Source organism: Phalacrocorax aristotelis, chromosome 1 (genome assembly GCF_949628215.1).
Source record: "Phalacrocorax aristotelis chromosome 1, bGulAri2.1, whole genome shotgun sequence".
In the NCBI taxonomy this organism is placed as follows: Eukaryota; Metazoa; Chordata; class Aves; order Suliformes; family Phalacrocoracidae; genus Phalacrocorax; species Phalacrocorax aristotelis.
The window spans coordinates 170961224-170987283 of NC_134276.1; the positions used below are offsets into that span (position 1 = coordinate 170961224).

The 26060-nt window shown below is 45.1% G+C and overlaps 2 protein-coding genes across 2 annotated transcripts; both read left to right on the top strand.

Annotated features, from left to right (window-relative positions):
• LOC142056126 (uncharacterized protein C12orf50 homolog) lies at positions 1–7836 on the top strand. Its single transcript, XM_075090448.1, has 9 exons — positions 1–54; positions 911–1085; positions 2252–2413; positions 3258–3335; positions 3430–3543; positions 4744–4863; positions 5215–5418; positions 6409–6500; positions 7774–7836. The coding sequence occupies exons 1-9, from the start codon at positions 1–3 to the stop codon at positions 7834–7836; spliced, it is 1062 nt and encodes a 353-aa protein (XP_074946549.1).
• A 6013-nt stretch (positions 7837–13849) lies between these two features.
• LOC142056167 (uncharacterized protein C12orf50 homolog) lies at positions 13850–21685 on the top strand. Its single transcript, XM_075090564.1, has 9 exons — positions 13850–13903; positions 14760–14934; positions 16101–16262; positions 17107–17184; positions 17279–17392; positions 18593–18712; positions 19064–19267; positions 20258–20349; positions 21623–21685. Exons 1-9 carry the CDS (start codon positions 13850–13852, stop codon positions 21683–21685), a joined length of 1062 nt encoding a protein of 353 aa, XP_074946665.1.
• The last annotated feature ends 4375 nt before the right edge of the window (positions 21686–26060 follow it).

Here is a 26060-nt window from a genome sequence, read left to right on the forward strand (position 1 = left end):
ATGGCCAGAGCTGGTAGTGACCACTATTTCCAGTTGTGTTCCCGCTATGTACAGGTAAATGCCACAGATTTTAGAGTCGGTTGTATCCTTGGATTTCCTGATTCATCCGTGTTGAAAGGGAGGTTTAGGATGTCAAGTTAGAAGTTGACCCGTCACTCTGCCTGGGTCATGGCCGCATCTCTAGATCAGATACCTGGTTTTTGGAAGTGGTCAGAAGAGCTCATGATCATCTAAACTGTGGGCGATACTGACTAGAGTGTAAAAGCGGTGCGTTTTGGAGATGCTGCTCCCAGAGCCAGCTGCTGAAGTCTGGAACTGGGTAAACCCTACCTTCAAACATTCAACTGTTTTCAAGTGTGGCTTTGTCTTCCTTTAGAGAGTTACTCAGAAACTCATGAAGAAATAATGTACAACCTGGCATTTAAAGCTCTCAGCCAGGATGTAGTTCATACGCAGGATATGGACAGATTTGTGCCCTTGTTTTACAATCGAGTACTGGCAACTCTGTACAAGGACTACAAGGCCCTGAAACCTTATGTTTCTTGCCGTTTTTGTTGGGAATCTTTCTGATGGCATTTGACATTGTATTTGAGATTGACCTGATAATCCAACTGTGCCGGATGGGAAACTCAGCCACGTGTCATTTAAGTGACTAACAGATTGTTTTTCTTCCCAGCATCTCATGAAAAGTCTGCACTACAGTAAATAGACTGATTTACTCCTATTTTTATCTAGGAACAGCCTGACATCATGAAAGCTCCACTGAGCTAACTGGAGATAACTTTAGAGTTATATCTGGAGCTTGAGAGAAAATTAGAGATAATTTCAAATGTTCTCAGATATCAGAAGGTGGTCCCACAAAATCTTAGTCACATGCTGAGAGTAGTGCACCACGTATTCATCCATTTAGTCCCTTTCGAGGGTTCTATTTACAAAATCTGAAAACTGTTTTCTCCTGCAGCAAAAGAACAGCAACATCTCCTGCTTCTGGGAAACACAACCCTTGGGCTGCACGAGGATCACCTGTGCCTTCCATCACAGGAAACCTCGTCATATCAATGGACTGTTTTTGCCACCTACTGACAGTGAGTACAAGTATTCTCTCAGCAGTTTGTTCCTTAGAGTAAGTCCATACACAGCAACATCCTTCCAGTGCTTCCCTCCAGTGCTTACGTAATGTAAATTAGGGTCGGGAAACGTACCGTGGCAAATCAGTCTGGGATGATGTGCTGCCCCAGCAAGACCAAGGCAAAGAAAGGAGCGGCACTGGCATTTGAATAGGGTTGCCCTATGAAAGTTTACAGCTGTCACGTTATGGATCTTCCTAACTGTCAGCTACGTGAAAGATGAAGTCACAAATGGGAGTTCAGGTAGCCCCGATCCGTGGAGCAAAACTGCTGCTTTGCTTGGGTATTTGCTAGACCACATCTCTCTGGTAGTGCAAGTGGTCCGTCGGCAGGCACTCATTGAAGAGAAGTGAAAAGCAGTGCATGTTGTGGTAGCAGAGGTTGGCAGGGCCACTGGTAGCAGTATCTGTGGATAGAGCACAAGATGTTACACGGAGTCGTCACCCCTGGTGTAGATACCTTCCGATTCCAGTGCTGTGTGTGCAGGTGTGTTTCCAGTTCATCCTTCTGAACATATTTTCCATGCTTAACAGAAATGCTATCCCAGTGCCAAAATCGTTTGGCTGTAAACATTATCCGTAGATGTATATTTCTAAGAAAAAGAATACCTTTTCTAGTTTTCTTCCAATTAAGTGTAAATGATCTTCATGAACTTCCTCTTCTTTCTCAGCATCTATGTTTTGTACTTAGTAGAGAGAGCTGTGATTCAGGAAAGAGATGGATAAGAAAGGTCTACCAGCTAAAAACGGGTAATCCTGTGCTTAGCACTGCTAAATTCTTCCAAATTGATGCCATGGGGAGTGATAGAGGCCTGCCTATTATTCAGCATGTTTCAAATAGTTCCACAGGTGGGCACCTAGACTCATGCACTCACTTCAGCCCAGGTATTGCTAATCCTGCGTTTCCCTAGGTAGTAAATATCTGTCTGTTTGTTCATACTTTCTGGAGCTGGACGATGCTCTTTTGCCAACCTCTGCAGAAGATCAGGCCTAAAAGGCACAATCTCTCTGATAAACGGTTCCTTCGACATGATTATGATTTCTGAACCAGAGCTGCTGATCTGAACCTGGGTTTGATATTCCAGTTCCCTCCTCATAAAATGAATTTAACATTCTTCTCTGCAGATGCCCCGTTGCAACAGGGTGTCCAAGAAGGCATTCTGCATCCAGCCCATCGTCAAGATGCACTCAGAAATCAGGAGAATATTTTAAGACCAATTCACCCTCCACTGATTATAAACCTCAACGACAAACAGGATGAAGAGGATGATGAAGAGGGAGAGAAAGGTAAGCAGTCTTTTCCTTTCTTTTACAAGGCAGTAGAATGAGGGTTTTTGACTAGTTTTTGGAAGAGTTTCCAGCTAATCTTCCAAATATTGCAACTGGTAGTCCCCAGATGGGAGTGAGGCAACATAGTTTGTAACCCCTGTGAAATGCCTGGCTGTATGTTCCAAGAGCAGTATAATTCACATACCTCTTCTTCGTTCAATAGAGTTTAAATGTGATCCACACTGGAGATGGCCATCAACTCCCCTTCAAAATGTCTCCAAATTGGTGGACTAAATTACAAGTTTAGGAAGTACTACTTTTCTGGGAAACAGACTTTTGAACAGGGGCTGTACACACTCATCACTGAAGGTGAAGTCACAGCTTTGTTTACAAAAGACCATTGTGTGCCTTCAACTGAAATAACTGGGTCAGCTCCTTTCCTAAAGGCTGTTGGCAGTCTCATTTTGTTACAGAGAGTTCTTCTTAGGTCTGGTGAAGAGAATCCATGCAAATCTCTTCACTAGCACAGGGAAGGAGCACTTCTTCGGCAGTTCTGCCGGCAGACCTTACGCGAGAGTAACATTGGGCAGAGGTCTCGTGACAAGCACTCCCTGGGCACACGTTGAAGCAGAAGGTTTCCTTTTGGGTGTAAAAGGAGAATTACACTGTTAAGGGAGCTCTGAAGGAGGTGTTGAATCATTGTAAATCATCACACATGGCCTTCTTCATAGCTGTTGTAACTGCAATTCATTGCACTTGGATAACCTGATATTAAGGAATCCCTTTTCTGGCCAGAATAAGTGTCTCCTGTTGGAGGACTTTGTATAGCTACCTAGTCAACTTTTAAAAATATATCCTACAGATGTTGCTGAATGGGTGCCGAAGACTGCTGCAGATAGTGAAGAGGAAAGAGCAATAAAGGAAATATGCTATAAGTCTGGTAAGTATGAAATGAGTCACTCTTTCCTAAACAGCAGTGCTGACCATCTACTTAACTTGGGTTTTTTTTTTTCCCCATCCTCGGCTATGTTTAGGAGAGTATTACAGGATTCGGTACCCTCACGAACACCAATTAACAAAATCCATGTATTCACCTCGGGAAAATGAGCTACTACCCTTGGAAGCTTCCGAGCGAGGCTTGCAGAAAGGCAAGTACCCTTCCTCTTCTTGGACAATGTTTGTCACTTTTTAAATTACTGCTAGAAGGAGAAACTATGACAGTTTTCCCCTCTTTTTTAATTTAGGGACAATAAAACGATATTACAAACAGCATAAAAATACTTCATTATTTTTCCCCATATCTATACGTATGCATGTATCTCTATATCTGTATGTTTGCATGTGTCTCTATATATATATAGTGCCACATTTGAGGTTTCCTGAGATACACACATGATAGGTCTTTCACGTCATTTTTCTTCATGATCCAGATTTATCTAGTCCAGCTTTAACCATCCCGAGGTCAGGAACATAGTTGACATTTCTCATCTAGGCTCAGTGCAGATGAGCAGGTGGAGAGAGACGGGCACTCTTATGGGGCTATTTATTGTGGCAGAAGATAGTGCCAAAGAAAGGGGAGATGATTCGCTTTCCAAGAGGTGCTCCGCGCTCCCCGCTGGCTCTCTTGGGTGTCAAGATGACAAAATATAGTGATACATCAAGCTGTTAGGTAACTCAAGTTAGAGTAAATGAATAGCCCCTTTAATCTGTCTTATTTGGAAAAGGTAAGAACAAGAGAGTTCCATTTTGTTTTGAATGCTGGTCTTTATCCAACAGAATTAGATCAAAGGAATACAAATTAATAAATATTTAGCCCCCTAACATCGTCTCTCCTTCATTCTTGAACAAGCGGCGCGACAGAAAACAATCTGTATTAGCTTTTTTAATGAATACGTAATAATAGAGTTCCATTTAAGGGGGGGGGGGAGAGCGAGAGAGAGGTTCTTACTCCAACAGAACACCAGAGTAATCGCTAGATCAGACATCAAAAATTGCTGGACGGAAATACGACCTGCTACTTTTAATGAAAACAAAAGTTAAGGTTTATTTTCACAGGAGTGTAAACTTCAGGGATAAACCCCTTTTAATACAGTTTTATGTTAAAGAGATTTGAGTACTACGATCATTCCTGAAAAGCAAGAGGGTACACAACACCCAGGTATCTGGACCAATAGACAGGGTCCAAAGAACTAACAAAAGAGAAAGAAGAATATATAACGAGAGGCTGAAGGACACTGCACTAAACTCATCACTGGCTCATCGAGGTGGGAGGAGGGGAAAGGCAGTGCGGGTCCCTGTGGCTACACACAAGCAGCTAACATGTTCTTTCTGTTGCATTGCCTTTCCAGGTGATGGTACTACAAGTCCTACCAAATTTCATAATACCAGAAGAGGAGGAGAGAGTTTGGGAAGGAGAGCACCAACAGAGGGTGTTCCCAGAACAGATCGTAGATCCTTTGAAAATGGAGGTAATGCACTTTCACAGCCGCTTCTCGTTGCTGAGCATCCTGTGGTAAATAAAATCACTGAATATGCACGCATTCAGCTTCACCATTTCATATTAGAGTCATTCTTTGTTCTTTAGGTGCTGGTTACAATTGCTTTTTTTCCCTGTTTAGTTTTGGAAAAGAAATGGTTCTGTGGAGTTAGAGAAATGACGTGTCGATAGTATAATACCAATAGTCACTAGGCATGTTGACATTGGAGGTAAAGCTACAATAAGAAGGCTGAATCCCCAGCCTCCAGCCTCCTGCAATATGTCAAATTCTGGGTAACACTGAGCACAACACTTTTGTTTCAGTTTGTTTTTTCACTTGTAGGAATTCACACTCCAGACCCCAAGGGCAAACCAAGGTACCAACAAAGGGGCCAAAGTGAGGATGACAAGGCTGCTTCTTCTGTTCCTTGTGCGAGAGAAGCTGGAAGAAAGACTTATTTCAATCCTTCACAACCTCGAAGATCAGCATATGTAGTCTACCGTACTGTCACCGTCACCCAAGAAGCAAAGTTCAATGGATGTACAGGTGGGTTCCAGCTTAAAACAGAGGATTGTTAAAATGCCTCAAATATACCTGTCTGTATTGTGCTGTGTGTTGATAAATACAACAGGAACCTCACAGGTAGGATTCTGAGTTGTGTGTCTTTCTTTCTGGCAATCTGCTTCAGATGTAACCATATTTTTACATTTCCACTCTAAGAAAGTGGTTTCATCTCACGGGTTTCAGTCATCACTCTCACGCTGGGTTGAATCTCCATCTCGAGGGGCCTCCCTGTCTTAATTTCCAGTTAAAGGAACCTCCTTCAGAGAGAGGAACCCCTGCTTTCAGATGAGTAAAGTTAAGTGAAATGAATCCCAACATCACTGCTTCATCTTTGGGACCAATAGTTGTGGGTTTGTTCTTTTTCCTTTGAACGTTTGCTTTGATTAAATGTGGGCAGATTGGTAGAGAGATTACAGAGAGAACGTTCTTACTGTGAAGAATACACCCCGTCAAATTGCCAGGTTGAGAAAGGACACAGCGTTTAAAGAAACAAAAGTGGGCTCAGCAGTATTTTGACATAAGAATGACCATTACCATTTTGGCTGCCTTTCCTTTCAGCAGTACCTGAGCCAGATGGTGGGAAATGCTCCAAACAAAAGAATCAGCCTGACACAAACAGAAGATGTTGGACCCAAACGGACAACTGCGGTAATTTAGGCTTATTCTGCAACTTATTATTTGAATGAATGGGATTATGCTGGCATTAAAAGCAAACCAGGGTATTGGAAACAGTGATTATTACTTACTTAAGTAACATAATATGGAGAAAAAAATAAAAGCAGATTGCCTTAAGGTTACAAATGGTCTTTAAAGCACCGGGGGGAAAGTCTGGATTTAACACTAGCTCATATTCTGCTGATGCATTCCTTGATGCTTCAGCTAATGTAATATTGAATTCACGTATCAGGCTAAGAGAGTCTTTCCTGAAATCGTACCTGACGTTAAGAAACAACGTGTATGTTTCTTCTATAGACAAATACACTTCAGGACCTCATAATGCACCACCTTGGAGGAAAAGAAATCCACAAGCAAAAACGTTCTCCACGTTCAAAACAACCATTCAGGTAACTGTGTGATAGAAGTTGTTACAATTCAGGCTCTTCAGTAGAAGTGACAGGTGTCTCCCCACCTAGAAAATGTAAAATGGCTCTTAAACCTTCCCCAGCCAAAACCCACAAGATTCTAAGCAACGCTGAGGAGTCTGAAAGATCAGTTACTAGTTTTGTCTGTTTGCAGACGCGGAATTTGCCTGTATAACTGACCCGTGATTTCTAATTCTTCCCCATGTTACTGATAGGAAAGCAAAATGCGTACCTGCCTTTAAAGTGAGGAGCCACCGGGAGTGGGTTTTGGCTTGTAGCACTGGGCAAAGCACAGTGGCGACTAGATGAGTGTGGCCTGTTGTCTCTTTGATTGCTCGTGAGGCACCTGCAATGGCTGAACGATGATCAGCCGAGGGGGAAATTCATAAAGGGCTCAGGCTACAAAACATTCACAAGATACCCCAAGGACCACTGATACATGTCACAGTGCTCTTGAAAGCGGAGATTAGAACCTCTGTTGCACCTCATTCGGATGAAGGGCCAAACCTTTAGGCTGCAGCCTGTGCTTCATTGTGACATTTCCACGGCCGCAGCAGGCACTTTGCTCTGCAGGTGCACAGTTCAGAATACGGACTAGCAGAGCGTCCTCTTAGTTCGTGCAGGCTCAGCCTTCTAGCTTGCTAGGAAAGTGCTTCCCTGAAAGGGAAACGAGGTAACTTTGAACCCTGCTGAGCACCGCCCTTGCTCAGAAGAGAAGATGGTCAGTAACGCTTTTTCTGAGTGATCTCGCTGGTTGTTGGAGAATACGAGCCCGCTCCAGGGGATTAGTCCAAAGCGGGTGACTCAGAAGTGCGCAACTTTGTGATTTGGTGCTGCAAAGCCCTGCCGATGGCCGAGCCGTCAGCATTCCTAGGAGCTTACCCAGGGCAGTGCCACGCTCAGCATTAGGCCGTGCTGACTCCAGTCTGAGACGCAAATCCCGCTGAGGCACCACGCAGGTGCAAAGCACCTCAAACCACCTTCCGTACTCCCTCACCAGGCTTGCTGCCGTGGTTGGTGTCGTTGCACAATGAACACATGGGCCTCAGCCATCTGCTTGGGAAGGTTTTAGAGGAAAAATACTTGAATGGAACATTGTGGAACATGGTGAATGGTACTGGGATGAAAGTTTGTATTTCTCTTGCTCTTACAAGTGTTGAACAAAGTTTGTTTCTTGAAATGTTTCTGAAAGAGCATATCGCTTCACTCCAATTAATTATGCACCAAATGTTGTGTGTATCTCTTTTGACCGCAGAGCCAAGAAGACGGGCAAGCGAATAGAAAAGGAGGACGATACGTAGACAGGAGAAAGAGATGAAGCGAGTGCGTCAATTTACAAGGAAAATCTAAACTGAAAGAAGGATGTTGTCAACTGGAGACCAAATATGTTAAAATTGCAGATTGCCAAAAGAAGGTGTAGGAAGTACAGTGTAATGTTTAGAAAGTAACAAAAATGGAAATTTGTGTTTAAAAATAGCGTTTGTATCTTCTTAAGTTCACAGCAAATGTACGTAGTGAAAATAAGGATGTATTTATGGTATTTTATCGACATGATTTCTCTGGCTTGTAACAGGACTGTTAATTAGTTCAAATAAATTCCACTGAGCTTTGACTGCATGGAATTGACAAGCATAAAAGTGTGCCTTTCTTGAAGTCACCCTTCAACTTTAAAGGGACTGCCAGAAAACTCTGCACCTCAAACCGACCAAGTGAAATGAGTACAAGAGGAAACAGCCTCAAGTTACACCAGGGAGGTTTAGATTGGGAATGGGGAAAAACTTCTTCACCAAAAGAGTTGCCAGGCACTGGAAGAGGCCGCCCAGGGACGTGGTTGTGTTACCATCCCTGGAGGCTGATGCGGAGCTTAGGGACACAGTTTAGTGGTGGACGTGGCACTGCCAGGTTGACGGTTGGCCTCAGTGAGATATTCATAGTTCCTGTGAGGTGTTAGTTACTCTTGAGTGAGATCAGAGGAATGGAAGAATTCAGTGCTCTGTGTGATCACATCCTTCATTATGATTTCCCTGTCACAGCAGCAAAGGCACCAAGATCCACAAAACCAAAAAAATATGCACGTGTTTTCCAGATATTTCTTAATCCCCTTCTGCCTGGTTCTCTCTGTCATTAAGGCTCCAAAGAGGAGACAAAGAAATGGAGGATATTCAACCTTTCGTGCATTGAGGACATAAAGATTGCATTTCTGAGTTGTCACAGACTCGCTGCGTGACACATCCCCACGCTGGTTTAAACTAACAGTACTTGAAAACCAGACCTGAGATACAAGTGTCATTTATAGCTTTCTTTGGCTCACTTGTTGGGTGTTCATTCCACCCTGGCCCCGAGATAGCCTTGCCCTAGAGCTTCCAGAGGGATAAACCTACCAGTTGACTGAGGTAACCATGCCCTGCAGAGTACTGAAACCAGCTACACAAAAGGCAAGGCGTGAATTCTCATTTGTCACTACAGAGATTTTATATCCATTTCAATTCATAAATTAGGTACTGAACATCAGCCTAAAACTGTACATGAACAGCAGGTCACGTCCACCTCTCCAGTAGAAATTGCACTGTATGTGTCTGCCTCTAACGCCTTCCCAGTTATAGCTTCAGTTGCCAAAACTTTAAATGGCTGAAAAGAAGACAGGTATTTTAAACCCTCATCGTGGCTGCATTACTGCCAGGTTCTCATATGGGTTCTTGCTCCTCACAGCTGCCCTCCCTAAGTCCAGCGTTATACCTCACATTGCTGATTTCTAACGCTATCGAGAGACACCCTCGTTTCTTCAGGGCACAACACTTTGGAAAATGCTCTAAGGCAACAAAACAAAGGCAATCTATCTGCAAACTCTCTCCCTCTTTTCCATTCCTGAGGAGCATTTAGAGATGGCTTTGCCTTCCACCTTACGCAGTGCATGGAAACCAGACGGGTGCCAGTCCAGCGCTGCTAAAGTTGGAGGTGAGTCTTCCTGGGTTACGACGGCAACAGAAATTCACCGTGACGAGCTGCTCCCAGCTTTCGGTTTGGAGCTGACGGTCAATAGCACCGTGTTAGTGCAATGCACAGACCAGGGGAATGCAAGGTGGCAAAAGCACCCTGGCGTTACATCCTCTGTATCGGTGCTGCCCGATAAACACTTCTCCGCTTGAAAAGAGCAAAGAAAGAAGTGATCCGGGAGAAACAGCGGATCCCACCTCCAGATGTAAGCCCCAGTTGGCTTTTCTCCATGAAGGAATAACCATTTGGGGAGTGTCACCCCGCCCAGCCCCCCCGCGGGGACGGCGGACCCGCCTGCCTGAATCCCTCCCTCCCTCCCTCTGTCCGTCAGTCAGTGCGTCCCTCCGTGCCACCGCCCCGGCCCGGCCCGGCCACCTGCCGCTCCCGCTTGGCCGGCGGCTCCTCCTTCACCTCGGTCACGAACAGACACGGCGCCTGCCGCCGCCGGCCCCGCGCCCAGCCGGAACTGCGCCTGCGCCGCCCCACCACCGCCGTGCGCGGCGGGAAATGGAGTCCGTCGCCTCCCGCAGGAGCCCCGCGAGGCACCTGTGCGCCGGGGACGGCGGGGCGGGGCGGGGCGTGGCCGCCTCTCTCCGGCCAGCAGCCCTCGGCCCTCGGCCAGGCGGTGGCTCCGCCGCTCTCCGCCTCTCCGCCCGGCCAGCAGCCCCGGCCCCGGCCCCGGCCCCGGCCCCGGCCCCGCTTCCCACAGCGGCGGCTCCTGTCCCGTCCCAGCTGTACTTGGCGCCGGGCTGAGGTGGCCGGCTGGTGGCGCGGCCCATCGCCGTGGCGGCGGCCCTTGCCCGTTGGCGGTACCGTTCCCGTGGCCGGGCGGCCGCTCCTCAGGCTGTCGTTCCTGCCCCGGCCTGGCTGCGGGGACCTCGCTGTGGCCGATGCTGCTGCCGTCGGGGCAGTCGCCGCCTTGCGATAGCTGGGCTCTGGGCCTCGGTGTCCGGCCTGGGAGTCTGTGGTGGGTTGACCCTGGCTGGAGGCCGGCTGCCCACCAAAGCTGCTCTGGCGCTGCCCGCATCCTCAGCTGGCCAGGGGAGAGACAATGTGACTACAGGTGGCTGGAGCTGAGGACAGGAAGAGGTCACTCACCCCTCACTGTCTCTCTGGGCAAACCAGCGTCCACTCAGGGAACTTGCCTTATTTGTTGCCGATCAAATGAGAGTGATCATGGTGAAGAGAAATAAAAACGGCACCTCAAAACCCCTTCCCGCCACCCCCAGCTCTTCCCAGGCTCAACCTCAGTCCTGATTTTCCTCTACCTCCTCCCCCTGGGCAGCACCGGGGGATGGGGCATGGCAGGAAATATGTGCGGCCAAAGCTCAGTAAGGGTTGACTCTGGCCAGTACCGTGAGGGAAAATAAGCAGGGCTTTTTTCAATATGTCAATGGCAAAAGTCAGGCCAGAAGTAACATTGGCCCGTAGCTTGATGAGAACGGTCACCTCACAAGCAGGGACATAGGCAAGGCAGAGATGTTTAATGCTTTCTTCACCTCAGTCTTCAACAGCGATGGTGGGCTCAGGGACCCCCAGAGCCCTGGGCTAGGGAACCGTGACTGTGGAATGATAAATCCCAATGAATCCCAAACCAGTGTGGGACTTGCTGCTCCAGCGACGTCCCTATAAGTCGATGTGGCCTGACGGGTTTCATCCAAGGGTGCTGAAAGAGCTGGCTGATGTCATAGTGAGACCTCTCCTGATGATTTTTCAATAGTTTTGGGAACCTGGAGAGGTCCCAGTTGACTGGAAGCTGGCAAACCTTGTCTTAATCTTCAGGGAGGGCCACAGTGATGACCCCAGTAACACAGGCCTGTCAGTTTCACTTCTGCGCCTGGCAAAATCATGGAGAAGATTATGCTCGGAGTTACTGAAAACCACTTGAAAGACAATGCAGTTCTTGGTCCCAGCCAGCACGGGCTCACAAGGGGGAAGTCCTGCTTAACAAACTCCATTTCCTTCTATGACAACGTTACCACCCAGTCAACCAAGAAAAGCCAATCAATGTTCCCTGTTTGGATTTCAGGAAAGCTTTTGGTACTGTCTGTTACAGCATCCTCCTGGACAAAATGTCCAGCATACAGCTGGATAAACATGTAACGCAGTGGGTGAGCAAGTGGCTGACTGGTCAGGCTCAAAGGGTCATAGTAAATGGGGTTACACCGGGCTGGCGGCCAGTCACTGGTGGGGATCCACATGGACCCATCTAGGGGCCGGTACTCTTTAATGTCTTTATAAACAACCCTGATGCAGGACTGGAAGGAACACTAATTAAGTTTGCTGATGACACAAAAATAGGTGGAGCTGTTGACACTCTTGAGGTCAAAGAGGCCCTGCAGAGAGATCTGGACAGCCTGGAGAGCTGGGCAATCACTAACGATATGAACTTTAACAAGGGCAAGCACCGGATTTTGCACCTGCAGTGTGGCAACCCTGGATGTAAACAGAGACTGGGGAACAAGAGCCTGGAGAGCAGCCCCGCGGAGAGGGATTTGGGGTTCTAGTTGACAGGAAGGTGAACATGAGCCAAGAGTGTACCCTGGCAGCCAAGAGGGTCAGCTGTGTGCTGGGGTGCCTCAAGCACTGCACTGCAGCTGGTCGAAGGAGGGGATTGTCCCCCTCTGCTCTGTGCTGGTGCAGCCTCACCTCGAATAGCGTGTACAGTTCTGAGCACCACACGACATTAAGGATACAAAGCTACTAGAGAGTGTCCAGCGAAGGGCCAAGTTGGCGAAGGGTTTGGAGAAGAAACCGTATGAGGAGCAGCTAAATATGCTTGGTTTATTCAGTCTGGAGAAGAGGAGGCTAAGGGGAGACCTCATCTCCTCCTCATGCTCTTCCCCTGCTCCAGCATGGTGTCCCTCTCATGGGAGACAGTCCTCCGTGATCTTCTCCAATGTGGAGGCTTCTCACGGTCTACAGTTCTTCACAAACTGCTCCAGCATGGGTCCCTTTCATGGGATGCAGTCCTTCAGGATCAGGCTGCTCCAGCGTGGATTCCCCCCGATGGGCTCACAAGTCCTGCCAGCAAACCTGGTCCAGCGTGGGCTCCTCTCTCCACGGGGCCACAGGTCCTGCCAGGAGCCTGCTCTGGTGCGGGGTCCTTCACAGGCTTATAGCCTCCTTCGGGCACAACCATATGCTCCGGCTTGGGGACCTCCATGTGCTGCAGGAGGACAGCCTGCCTCATCATGGCCTTCACCACAGGCTACAGGGGAATCTCTTCTCCAGCATCCGGAGCACCTCCTCCCCCTCCTCCTTCACTGACCTGGGTGTCTGAATAGTTGATTCTATCCCATAGTCTCACTCTTCTCTCTGAGAACTGTTGCACACGGGGTTTTTTTCCCCCTTCTGACATATGCTGTCCCAGGGGCGCTACCACCATCCCTGATGGGCTCAGCGTGGCCAGCAGCGGGTCTGTCTTGGAGCAAGCTGGCATTGGCTCTGTTGGGCATGAGGGAAGCTCCTAGCAGCTTCTCACAGAAGCCACCCCTGTAGCCCCTCCCGCAACCAAAACCTTGCCACGCAAACCCAAAAGAGGGTTGACTCTTCCTGATCGTACCTTCGTCTGTGCCTCACGGAGGCACAGCTATACAGCTGCAAAGAGCCCCTGTTGGGACAGCTCTTGGCAGCGTTAACACTTTCTTTGTGGGGCTGCTCCTGCCCCAACAGGAACCGTGACAATGTAAGCAGTTGACAGCTGACAGGGTCCTAGCAGGAAGCAGCAAGTTTCTGAATCCAAAGAAAGAGGTACAGTGAGAAAAACACTGGGCACAAGGATTTTGGTTAAAAAGGAGTCAAAGGACGAGGTTTTCCTGGGTGGTATCAAAGATGTGTGCCTAAGACCACAGTTCCTGCCGCAAGGAGGAGGGTGTTCCTTAAGGCCCGCCGAATGGGTTTGTTCCGTTTTACATTCAGGAAACACCAGAAGGGGAGACTCTTTGAAATGGTCCGATTTTCCATACTTTACTCATAAGCAAAGGAACTAAGGGATGATGTTCAAGACAGGTCACACAGCACCATCATGCTGATGTCACGAGCTGGAAGAGCGTCTGGCAACTGTGGAAGTGTAACATTCTATACCGGTTAGCAACCGCCTTCGTGGTTCAGAAGCCTGGAGAAGGTAACAGCTCCTTCGCCCAAGGGCATTTTGCTGCCCTTGGAGCTCTGTTTTTAAAAACACAGCAGAGCCTAGGTTCTGCAGGCCCAGTTTTTGAGAGAAAACTGCTCCTTTCAGGTAAAGATTACAATTTGCCTGAATGTTGGTACCTTCACAATTTCCATGTATGCTCTAGCAGTATTAAGATCGTGGAGGAGAAGCAGGAGAGGCAACGATGGCCAGAGCTGGTAGTGACCACTATTTCCAGTTGTGTTCCCGCTATGTACAGGTAAATGCCACAGATTTTAGAGTCGGTTGTATCCTTGGATTTCCTGATTCATCCGTGTTGAAAGGGAGGTTTAGGATGTCAAGTTAGAAGTTGACCCGTCACTCTGCCTGGGTCATGGCCGCATCTCTAGATCAGATACCTGGTTTTTGGAAGTGGTCAGAAGAGCTCATGATCATCTAAACTGTGGGCGATACTGACTAGAGTGTAAAAGCGGTGCGTTTTGGAGATGCTGCTCCCAGAGCCAGCTGCTGAAGTCTGGAACTGGGTAAACCCTACCTTCAAACATTCAACTGTTTTCAAGTGTGGCTTTGTCTTCCTTTAGAGAGTTACTCAGAAACTCATGAAGAAATAATGTACAACCTGGCATTTAAAGCTCTCAGCCAGGATGTAGTTCATACGCAGGATATGGACAGATTTGTGCCCTTGTTTTACAATCGAGTACTGGCAACTCTGTACAAGGACTACAAGGCCCTGAAACCTTATGTTTCTTGCCGTTTTTGTTGGGAATCTTTCTGATGGCATTTGACATTGTATTTGAGATTGACCTGATAATCCAACTGTGCCGGATGGGAAACTCAGCCACGTGTCATTTAAGTGACTAACAGATTGTTTTTCTTCCCAGCATCTCATGAAAAGTCTGCACTACAGTAAATAGACTGATTTACTCCTATTTTTATCTAGGAACAGCCTGACATCATGAAAGCTCCACTGAGCTAACTGGAGATAACTTTAGAGTTATATCTGGAGCTTGAGAGAAAATTAGAGATAATTTCAAATGTTCTCAGATATCAGAAGGTGGTCCCACAAAATCTTAGTCACATGCTGAGAGTAGTGCACCACGTATTCATCCATTTAGTCCCTTTCGAGGGTTCTATTTACAAAATCTGAAAACTGTTTTCTCCTGCAGCAAAAGAACAGCAACATCTCCTGCTTCTGGGAAACACAACCCTTGGGCTGCACGAGGATCACCTGTGCCTTCCATCACAGGAAACCTCGTCATATCAATGGACTGTTTTTGCCACCTACTGACAGTGAGTACAAGTATTCTCTCAGCAGTTTGTTCCTTAGAGTAAGTCCATACACAGCAACATCCTTCCAGTGCTTCCCTCCAGTGCTTACGTAATGTAAATTAGGGTCGGGAAACGTACCGTGGCAAATCAGTCTGGGATGATGTGCTGCCCCAGCAAGACCAAGGCAAAGAAAGGAGCGGCACTGGCATTTGAATAGGGTTGCCCTATGAAAGTTTACAGCTGTCACGTTATGGATCTTCCTAACTGTCAGCTACGTGAAAGATGAAGTCACAAATGGGAGTTCAGGTAGCCCCGATCCGTGGAGCAAAACTGCTGCTTTGCTTGGGTATTTGCTAGACCACATCTCTCTGGTAGTGCAAGTGGTCCGTCGGCAGGCACTCATTGAAGAGAAGTGAAAAGCAGTGCATGTTGTGGTAGCAGAGGTTGGCAGGGCCACTGGTAGCAGTATCTGTGGATAGAGCACAAGATGTTACACGGAGTCGTCACCCCTGGTGTAGATACCTTCCGATTCCAGTGCTGTGTGTGCAGGTGTGTTTCCAGTTCATCCTTCTGAACATATTTTCCATGCTTAACAGAAATGCTATCCCAGTGCCAAAATCGTTTGGCTGTAAACATTATCCGTAGATGTATATTTCTAAGAAAAAGAATACCTTTTCTAGTTTTCTTCCAATTAAGTGTAAATGATCTTCATGAACTTCCTCTTCTTTCTCAGCATCTATGTTTTGTACTTAGTAGAGAGAGCTGTGATTCAGGAAAGAGATGGATAAGAAAGGTCTACCAGCTAAAAACGGGTAATCCTGTGCTTAGCACTGCTAAATTCTTCCAAATTGATGCCATGGGGAGTGATAGAGGCCTGCCTATTATTCAGCATGTTTCAAATAGTTCCACAGGTGGGCACCTAGACTCATGCACTCACTTCAGCCCAGGTATTGCTAATCCTGCGTTTCCCTAGGTAGTAAATATCTGTCTGTTTGTTCATACTTTCTGGAGCTGGACGATGCTCTTTTGCCAACCTCTGCAGAAGATCAGGCCTAAAAGGCACAATCTCTCTGATAAACGGTTCCTTCGACATGATTATGATTTCTGAACCAGAGCTGCTGATCTGAACCTGGGTTTGATATTCCAGTTCCCTCCTCATAAAATGAATTTAACATTCTTCTCTGCAGATGCCCCGTTGCAACAGGGTGTCCAAGAAGGCATTCTGCATCCAGCCCATCGTCAAGATGCACTCAGAAATCAGGAGAATATTTTAAGACCAATTCACCCTCCACTGATTATAAACCTCAACGACAAACAGGATGAAGAGGATGATGAAGAGGGAGAGAAAGGTAAGCAGTCTTTTCCTTTCTTTTACAAGGCAGTAGAATGAGGGTTTTTGACTAGTTTTTGGAAGAGTTTCCAGCTAATCTTCCAAATATTGCAACTGGTAGTCCCCAGATGGGAGTGAGGCAACATAGTTTGTAACCCCTGTGAAATGCCTGGCTGTATGTTCCAAGAGCAGTATAATTCACATACCTCTTCTTCGTTCAATAGAGTTTAAATGTGATCCACACTGGAGATGGCCATCAACTCCCCTTCAAAATGTCTCCAAATTGGTGGACTAAATTACAAGTTTAGGAAGTACTACTTTTCTGGGAAACAGACTTTTGAACAGGGGCTGTACACACTCATCACTGAAGGTGAAGTCACAGCTTTGTTTACAAAAGACCATTGTGTGCCTTCAACTGAAATAACTGGGTCAGCTCCTTTCCTAAAGGCTGTTGGCAGTCTCATTTTGTTACAGAGAGTTCTTCTTAGGTCTGGTGAAGAGAATCCATGCAAATCTCTTCACTAGCACAGGGAAGGAGCACTTCTTCGGCAGTTCTGCCGGCAGACCTTACGCGAGAGTAACATTGGGCAGAGGTCTCGTGACAAGCACTCCCTGGGCACACGTTGAAGCAGAAGGTTTCCTTTTGGGTGTAAAAGGAGAATTACACTGTTAAGGGAGCTCTGAAGGAGGTGTTGAATCATTGTAAATTATCACACATGGCCTTCTTCATAGCTGTTGTAACTGCAATTCATTGCACTTGGATAACCTGATATTAAGGAATCCCTTTTCTGGCCAGAATAAGTGTCTCCTGTTGGAGGACTTTGTATAGCTACCTAGTCAACTTTTAAAAATATATCCTACAGATGTTGCTGAATGGGTGCCGAAGACTGCTGCAGATAGTGAAGAGGAAAGAGCAATAAAGGAAATATGCTATAAGTCTGGTAAGTATGAAATGAGTCACTCTTTCCTAAACAGCAGTGCTGACCATCTACTTAACTTGGGTTTTTTTTTTTCCCCATCCTCGGCTATGTTTAGGAGAGTATTACAGGATTCGGTACCCTCACGAACACCAATTAACAAAATCCATGTATTCACCTCGGGAAAATGAGCTACTACCCTTGGAAGCTTCCGAGCGAGGCTTGCAGAAAGGCAAGTACCCTTCCTCTTCTTGGACAATGTTTGTCACTTTTTAAATTACTGCTAGAAGGAGAAACTATGACAGTTTTCCCCTCTTTTTTAATTTAGGGACAATAAAACGATATTACAAACAGCATAAAAATACTTCATTATTTTTCCCCATATCTATACGTATGCATGTATCTCTATATCTGTATGTTTGCATGTGTCTCTATATATATATAGTGCCACATTTGAGGTTTCCTGAGATACACACATGATAGGTCTTTCACGTCATTTTTCTTCATGATCCAGATTTATCTAGTCCAGCTTTAACCATCCCGAGGTCAGGAACATAGTTGACATTTCTCATCTAGGCTCAGTGCAGATGAGCAGGTGGAGAGAGACGGGCACTCTTATGGGGCTATTTATTGTGGCAGAAGATAGTGCCAAAGAAAGGGGAGATGATTCGCTTTCCAAGAGGTGCTCCGCGCTCCCCGCTGGCTCTCTTGGGTGTCAAGATGACAAAATATAGTGATACATCAAGCTGTTAGGTAACTCAAGTTAGAGTAAATGAATAGCCCCTTTAATCTGTCTTATTTGGAAAAGGTAAGAACAAGAGAGTTCCATTTTGTTTTGAATGCTGGTCTTTATCCAACAGAATTAGATCAAAGGAATACAAATTAATAAATATTTAGCCCCCTAACATCGTCTCTCCTTCATTCTTGAACAAGCGGCGCGACAGAAAACAATCTGTATTAGCTTTTTTAATGAATACGTAATAATAGAGTTCCATTTAAGGGGGGGGGGGAGAGCGAGAGAGAGGTTCTTACTCCAACAGAACACCAGAGTAATCGCTAGATCAGACATCAAAAATTGCTGGACGGAAATACGACCTGCTACTTTTAATGAAAACAAAAGTTAAGGTTTATTTTCACAGGAGTGTAAACTTCAGGGATAAACCCCTTTTAATACAGTTTTATGTTAAAGAGATTTGAGTACTACGATCATTCCTGAAAAGCAAGAGGGTACACAACACCCAGGTATCTGGACCAATAGACAGGGTCCAAAGAACTAACAAAAGAGAAAGAAGAATATATAACGAGAGGCTGAAGGACACTGCACTAAACTCATCACTGGCTCATCGAGGTGGGAGGAGGGGAAAGGCAGTGCGGGTCCCTGTGGCTACACACAAGCAGCTAACATGTTCTTTCTGTTGCATTGCCTTTCCAGGTGATGGTACTACAAGTCCTACCAAATTTCATAATACCAGAAGAGGAGGAGAGAGTTTGGGAAGGAGAGCACCAACAGAGGGTGTTCCCAGAACAGATCGTAGATCCTTTGAAAATGGAGGTAATGCACTTTCACAGCCGCTTCTCGTTGCTGAGCATCCTGTGGTAAATAAAATCACTGAATATGCACGCATTCAGCTTCACCATTTCATATTAGAGTCATTCTTTGTTCTTTAGGTGCTGGTTACAATTGCTTTTTTTCCCTGTTTAGTTTTGGAAAAGAAATGGTTCTGTGGAGTTAGAGAAATGACGTGTCGATAGTATAATACCAATAGTCACTAGGCATGTTGACATTGGAGGTAAAGCTACAATAAGAAGGCTGAATCCCCAGCCTCCAGCCTCCTGCAATATGTCAAATTCTGGGTAACACTGAGCACAACACTTTTGTTTCAGTTTGTTTTTTCACTTGTAGGAATTCACACTCCAGACCCCAAGGGCAAACCAAGGTACCAACAAAGGGGCCAAAGTGAGGATGACAAGGCTGCTTCTTCTGTTCCTTGTGCGAGAGAAGCTGGAAGAAAGACTTATTTCAATCCTTCACAACCTCGAAGATCAGCATATGTAGTCTACCGTACTGTCACCGTCACCCAAGAAGCAAAGTTCAATGGATGTACAGGTGGGTTCCAGCTTAAAACAGAGGATTGTTAAAATGCCTCAAATATACCTGTCTGTATTGTGCTGTGTGTTGATAAATACAACAGGAACCTCACAGGTAGGATTCTGAGTTGTGTGTCTTTCTTTCTGGCAATCTGCTTCAGACGTAACCATATTTTTACATTTCCACTCTAAGAAAGTGGTTTCATCTCACGGGTTTCAGTCATCACTCTCACGCTGGGTTGAATCTCCATCTCGAGGGGCCTCCCTGTCTTAATTTCCAGTTAAAGGAACCTCCTTCAGAGAGAGGAACCCCTGCTTTCAGATGAGTAAAGTTAAGTGAAATGAATCCCAACATCACTGCTTCATCTTTGGGACCAATAGTTGTGGGTTTGTTCTTTTTCCTTTGAACGTTTGCTTTGATTAAATGTGGGCAGATTGGTAGAGAGATTACAGAGAGAACGTTCTTACTGTGAAGAATACACCCCGTCAAATTGCCAGGTTGAGAAAGGACACAGCGTTTAAAGAAACAAAAGTGGGCTCAGCAGTATTTTGACATAAGAATGACCATTACCATTTTGGCTGCCTTTCCTTTCAGCAGTACCTGAGCCAGATGGTGGGAAATGCTCCAAACAAAAGAATCAGCCTGACACAAACAGAAGATGTTGGACCCAAACGGACAACTGCGGTAATTTAGGCTTATTCTGCAACTTATTATTTGAATGAATGGGATTATGCTGGCATTAAAAGCAAACCAGGGTATTGGAAACAGTGATTATTACTTACTTAAGTAACATAATATGGAGAAAAAAATAAAAGCAGATTGCCTTAAGGTTACAAATGGTCTTTAAAGCACCGGGGGGAAAGTCTGGATTTAACACTAGCTCATATTCTGCTGATGCATTCCTTGATGCTTCAGCTAATGTAATATTGAATTCACGTATCAGGCTAAGAGAGTCTTTCCTGAAATCGTACCTGACGTTAAGAAACAACGTGTATGTTTCTTCTATAGACAAATACACTTCAGGACCTCATAATGCACCACCTTGGAGGAAAAGAAATCCACAAGCAAAAACGTTCTCCACGTTCAAAACAACCATTCAGGTAACTGTGTGATAGAAGTTGTTACAATTCAGGCTCTTCAGTAGAAGTGACAGGTGTCTCCCCACCTAGAAAATGTAAAATGGCTCTTAAACCTTCCCCAGCCAAAACCCACAAGATTCTAAGCAACGCTGAGGAGTCTGAAAGATCAGTTACTAGTTTTGTCTGTTTGCAGACGCGGAATTTGCCTGTATAACTGACCCGTGATTTCTAATTCTTCCCCATGTTACTGATAGGAGAGCAAAATGCGTACCTGCCTTTAAAGTGAGGAGCCACCGGGAGTGGGTTTTGGCTTGTAGCACTGGGCAAAGCACAGTGGAGACTAGATGAGCGTGGCCTGTTGTCTCTTTGATTGCTCGTGAGGCACCTGCAATGGCTGAACGATGATCAGCCGAGGGGCAAATTCATAAAGGGCTCAGGCTACAAAACATTCACAAGATACCCCAAGGACCACTGATACATGTCACAGTGCTCTTGAAAGCGGAGATTAGAACCTCTGTTGCACCTCATTCGGATGAAGGGCCAAACCTTTAGGCTGCAGCCTGTGCTTCATTGTGACATTTCCACGGCTGCAGCAGGCACTTTGCTCTGCAGGTGCACAGTTCAGAATACGGACTAGCAGAGCGTCCTCTTAGTTCGTGCAGGCTCAGCCTTCTAGCTTGCTAGGAAAGTGCTTCCCTGAAAGGGAAACGAGGTAACTTTGAACCCTGCTGAGCACCGCCCTTGCTCAGAAGAGAAGATGGTCAGTAACGCTTTTTCTGAGTGGTCTCGCTGGTTGTTGGAGAATACGAGCCCGCTCCAGGGGATTAGTCCAAAGCGGGTGACTCAGAAGTGCGCAACTTTGTGATTTGGTGCTGCAAAGCCCTGCCGATGGCCGAGCCGTCAGCATTCCTAGGAGCTTACCCAGGGCAGTGCCACGCTCAGCATTAGGCCGTGCTGACTCCAGTCTGAGACGCAAATCCCGCTGAGGCACCACGCAGGTGCAAAGCACCTCAAACCACCTTCCGTACTCCCTCACCAGGCTTGCTGCCGTGGTTGGTGTCGTTGCACAATGAACACATGGGCCTCAGCCATCTGCTTGGGAAGGTTTTAGAGGAAAAATACTTGAATGGAACATTGTGGAACATGGTGAATGGTACTGGGATGAAAGTTTGTATTTCTCTTGCTCTTACAAGTGTTGAACAAAGTTTGTTTCTTGAAATGTTTCTGAAAGAGCATATCGCTTCACTCCAATTAATTATGCACCAAATGTTGTGTGTATCTCTTTTGACCGCAGAGCCAAGAAGACGGGCAAGCGAATAGAAAAGGAGGACGATACGTAGACAGGAGAAAGAGATGAAGCGAGTGCGTCAATTTACAAGGAAAATCTAAACTGAAAGAAGGATGTTGTCAACTGGAGACCAAATATGTTAAAATTGCAGATTGCCAAAAGAAGGTGTAGGAAGTACAGTGTAATGTTTAGAAAGTAACAAAAATGGAAATTTGTGTTTAAAATAGCGTTTGTATCTTCTTAAGTTCACAGCAAATGTACGTAGTGAAAATAAGGATGTATTTATGGTATTTTATCGACATGATTTCTCTGGCTTGTAACAGGACTGTTAATTAGTTCAAATAAATTCCACTGAGCTTTGACTGCATGGAATTGACAAGCATAAAAGTGTGCCTTTCTTGAAGTCACCCTTCAACTTTAAAGGGACTGCCAGAAAACTTTGCACCTCAAACCAACCAAACATCTTCCACTCCCCGATGCCCACCCCCGGCCCCATGACCAGCTGCGCCCTGCGCGTGGAGGAGCGCCTGATCCACAACACGGGTAGCCTGAGCAGGCGTGGGCTGTGCCGTGCTGCGCCTGAGGGAACGGGGCTTGTTTAGCCTGGAGGAACAGAGGCGCAGGGGAGACCTTACCGCTCTCCACAACGACCAGCAAGGAGGTTGTAGCCAGGTGGGTGTCGGTCCCTCCTCCCAAGTAGCAAGTGAAAGGAGGACAAGAGGAAACAGCCTCAGGTTCCACCAGGGGAGGTTTAGATGGGGAATGAGGAAAAAGTTCTTCACCAAAAGAGTTGCCAGGCACTGGAAGAGGCTGCCCAGGGACGTGGTTGTGTTACCATTCCTGGAGGCAGATGCAGAGCTGAGGGCCATGGCTTAGCAGTGGACGTGGCACTGCTAGGTTGACAGTTGGACTCAGTGACATTAAGCGTCTTTTCCAACCTTAATGATTCTATGATTTGATGATTATATAATAAATACATGACTTAGATATTCATAATTCCTGTGAGGTTCTTAATGCCCTTGAGTGAGGTCAGAGAATGGAAGTATTGGTGCTCTGTGTGATCACATCCTTCTTTATGATTTCTCTGTCACAGCCTCAAAGGCACCAAGATCCACAAAACCTATAAATATATGCACGCTTTCCAGACCACAGATGCATCTCCCATTATATTTCTTAATCTCCTTCTGCCTGGTTCCCTCTGTCATTAAGGCTCCAAAGAGGAGACAAAGGAAGTGGAGGATATTCAACCTTTAATGCAATAAGACCCTAAAGATTGCATTTCTGAGTTGTCACAGACTCGCTGCGTGGCACATACCCTACGCTGGTTTAAACTATGAGTCCTTAAAAATAAGTCCTGAGATAATTAGCCACAGATTAGAAGCAGAATGGTATTGAAAGAGAGTTGAACTTGCCCTGGTATTCTGAATACATTTACATAATCTGTTGCTGATTTTAAAGGCCCAGGGTAAAAAATTATTTGTTGCTTTTACCTTATACATGTAAAATATGCTAATGTTTTTCCAGATGGTATTTCTAAAAGCCCATCAGACATCCAGCATAGGTAAATTGTATTAGATAGTAAACAGATTAACAGTGGTACAGCCTGTATTTTATTAAAAGTTTGCAAAGCTTCCAGCCCGACATCCTGCATTCAAGGATAAAATTATATGGCTAAATTAAACCCACTAACTCCCAGCATCTTAGGAGCACTGATATTTTAAATAAGCTGTTTATTAATTCAGGTAGCAAAGTCCATCTCAATTCAACACCCAAATGAGAAAAAAAAAATCGGTTGTTCAATAAAAACTGAATGAAACTTCCCTGTGAATTGCAGAGAGTGCTTAAAAAAAAGATGGATTTTTGACAATTTCCTCCTAATGAAGAAATTTTCTGATAACAGCTGCCTTGTATTGCAATATTTTATTTAAATATATATTTCTTTTTAAAAACCTGAGCCTGTAAATTATTTAACTGCCTCTGCCAGTCACTAGGGGTCAGTACAGTCACAGGAATGGGGTCCAACAATGCCCAGGAGTGAATCTTCATCGAGTGTGCTTGATTCCAGCTCTCCAGAGCTGAAGTCTCTCTGCAGTGGCTTTAAATTAAGATAAAAGGTCCCAATAGCCTTGTTATGCTTCCTAATGGCCAGCTCAGGGGAGAGGTACAACAACCTATATTCAAAATCGCTAAATAGCTATTTTTTGTCTCTCAAAACACAGTGATGAGGTAACCCTATTTGTCCCATGCTTTCCAAAAGGCATTTCTGTTACCTCTTGATCTGGACAGCCTTCACCACAGCTTCCTCTCAGGGGAACAGTGCTTGAAAAGAATGCTTCCAGACTGAGAGTCTCCTTTAACCTTTCCAGTCTGGAAACATTTTAGGTAATTTTAAATGCCTTTGCTTGTTACATTCTCGGGTTTTTCACAGGTGAAAGTAATGATGGAAACATGCTATGGCAGTATGTAATATTTGAGGCATCTGAGAGTACAACTATTATACTTAAAATACATGGGAAGTCCTGCTACATCTTGCCTCTTTTTATTTCCTAACAAAAAAGCAGTTAGGCATAACTAAATATTAAAATTTACAGGACCTTTTGAGAAGGTAAGGTGAACATCCAAGGCTCTTTACTTGGTTTAAGAACACATATAAAACAGACACCTTTGTCTTTTTTATTACCCATTTTCCTTCCCCTGCGCAAAACCAATATCTTCAAAGGCTGGTATCCTTGTTGCTGTTCATTGATGATGAAGGCTTATTAATTAATTTCCACTGTAAGGATAGCATGGGCTTCTTACAACTCCTTCTGCCCCCCAGGAGAACCTGCAGAGCAAATTTTGAAGATTATACTGCCTTACAGGAGTATGCACCAAGCACAACATACTCTGACATGACCCATGGTATTTCTGTTGACCTCAGCACAATTATTCATACGTTTAAATTCAAGTATATTCCGACTGGCTTCCAAGGTTTTCATTGCAGTATGAATTGTAGCCTGCCAAATTGGTATTGCTCTTGGAGATGAATGAGTATGTAAAATCAAGCAAGACTTTAACTTTGAAAGTGAAATTTGCAAATTGGGCAAATACAGTAGAGAATTGTAGGAATAACAATTGATCATGGAAATGTGACAATCAGTTGCAAGTTAGATAAAACATGCCTTGTGACAGCTCTTTCAGCTGGCCTGTGCCAGTCAAAACCTTTGTTCTTTGGCATAAGAAGTACTTGATGGTGAAGGGAAGACAGAAGTCTTGAATAGCTTGTACTCATAAGTACCAGACCATTAACATTCAGAGTGAAATATTTGTTCTGGGGGATTATTTGGTTTATTCCATTATGTTTACGTCTGTAGGTCTTTCTCATAGGCCAAAGCACACGTCAGCAGGAATAGTGCCAGCACAGCTTGGACAGATGGACTGCTGAAGTAGTCACTGATATGACTTCTCATGCTCCTGGCAGTTGTCAGGAGGTTCTTGAGGATGTTAAAGAAGTAAAACTGAGTAGTTTGTGGCTGTATTTTTGTGACCAGTATAAGAAATTGAAAAATATTATAATACAATATTTTGCAGATTACTTAAAATTGGATCTTTGGGAGAGAGGGTTGAATGTTTTGTGAAGTGACAGTTCCTTAATGCAAATGCCACATGACAGTAGCACTGAGATTCCTGGTACACTAACAGTAAAATTTTGTTCAGGTAAGGCAGCTGCAATGTTTCAAGTCTGGAAACTGGCAGATGTTTAGCATTTCTTACCTTGAGGCCACAGATACCTGCTGTTTGATTTAAAGCATTAGAAGAACTATCAGCATGGCTTGAACTGAAGTTGCTGTAGAATAAATAGCTACAGCAGTTGAACTCTTCTGATTTCCTATTGTTTTATTTGCCCTAGAGTGCACTGCACTATTTTAAAGTGACACAGCTCAGGGATTCACAGCAGACTCTCCTCCCCTTATTCCAGCATGACTGATCCAACATTTGGTTTGCTGGAAAAAGCTGTTTTAAAAGCCATTATTTTAAAATGCCTAGGATGGTACACACTAATGCTATTGAAAAGCCAAGGAATGGCAGTACATAAGATCTACTCTAACGGACTAGCAACTACTTTTTATTAGGGTACATAATGGAAATAGGTTTTAAATTACCAGGTTATATCATTCATCTCCCAAGAATTTCATGTATGACTCCCATCAGAGATGCTCTAGAGAAAACCAATCTCTTAATTCCCATGTAAATGCCAGCCAAACAGTAGCAAAGACCTAATGTCCTGAAAACAAGGTGTCCTGATTTTTTGTATATGTACACTATTTTACTATTGCTAAAAGTACTATTTTCCACATTACATGGCTTGCTTCAGTGACCTCCTTGCACTTTAACTTCATAACCTGTACTTCATTTTTCTTAGAATCTATGAGTTGCAATGCCTGCAGTTCATAGTCCTTGAATG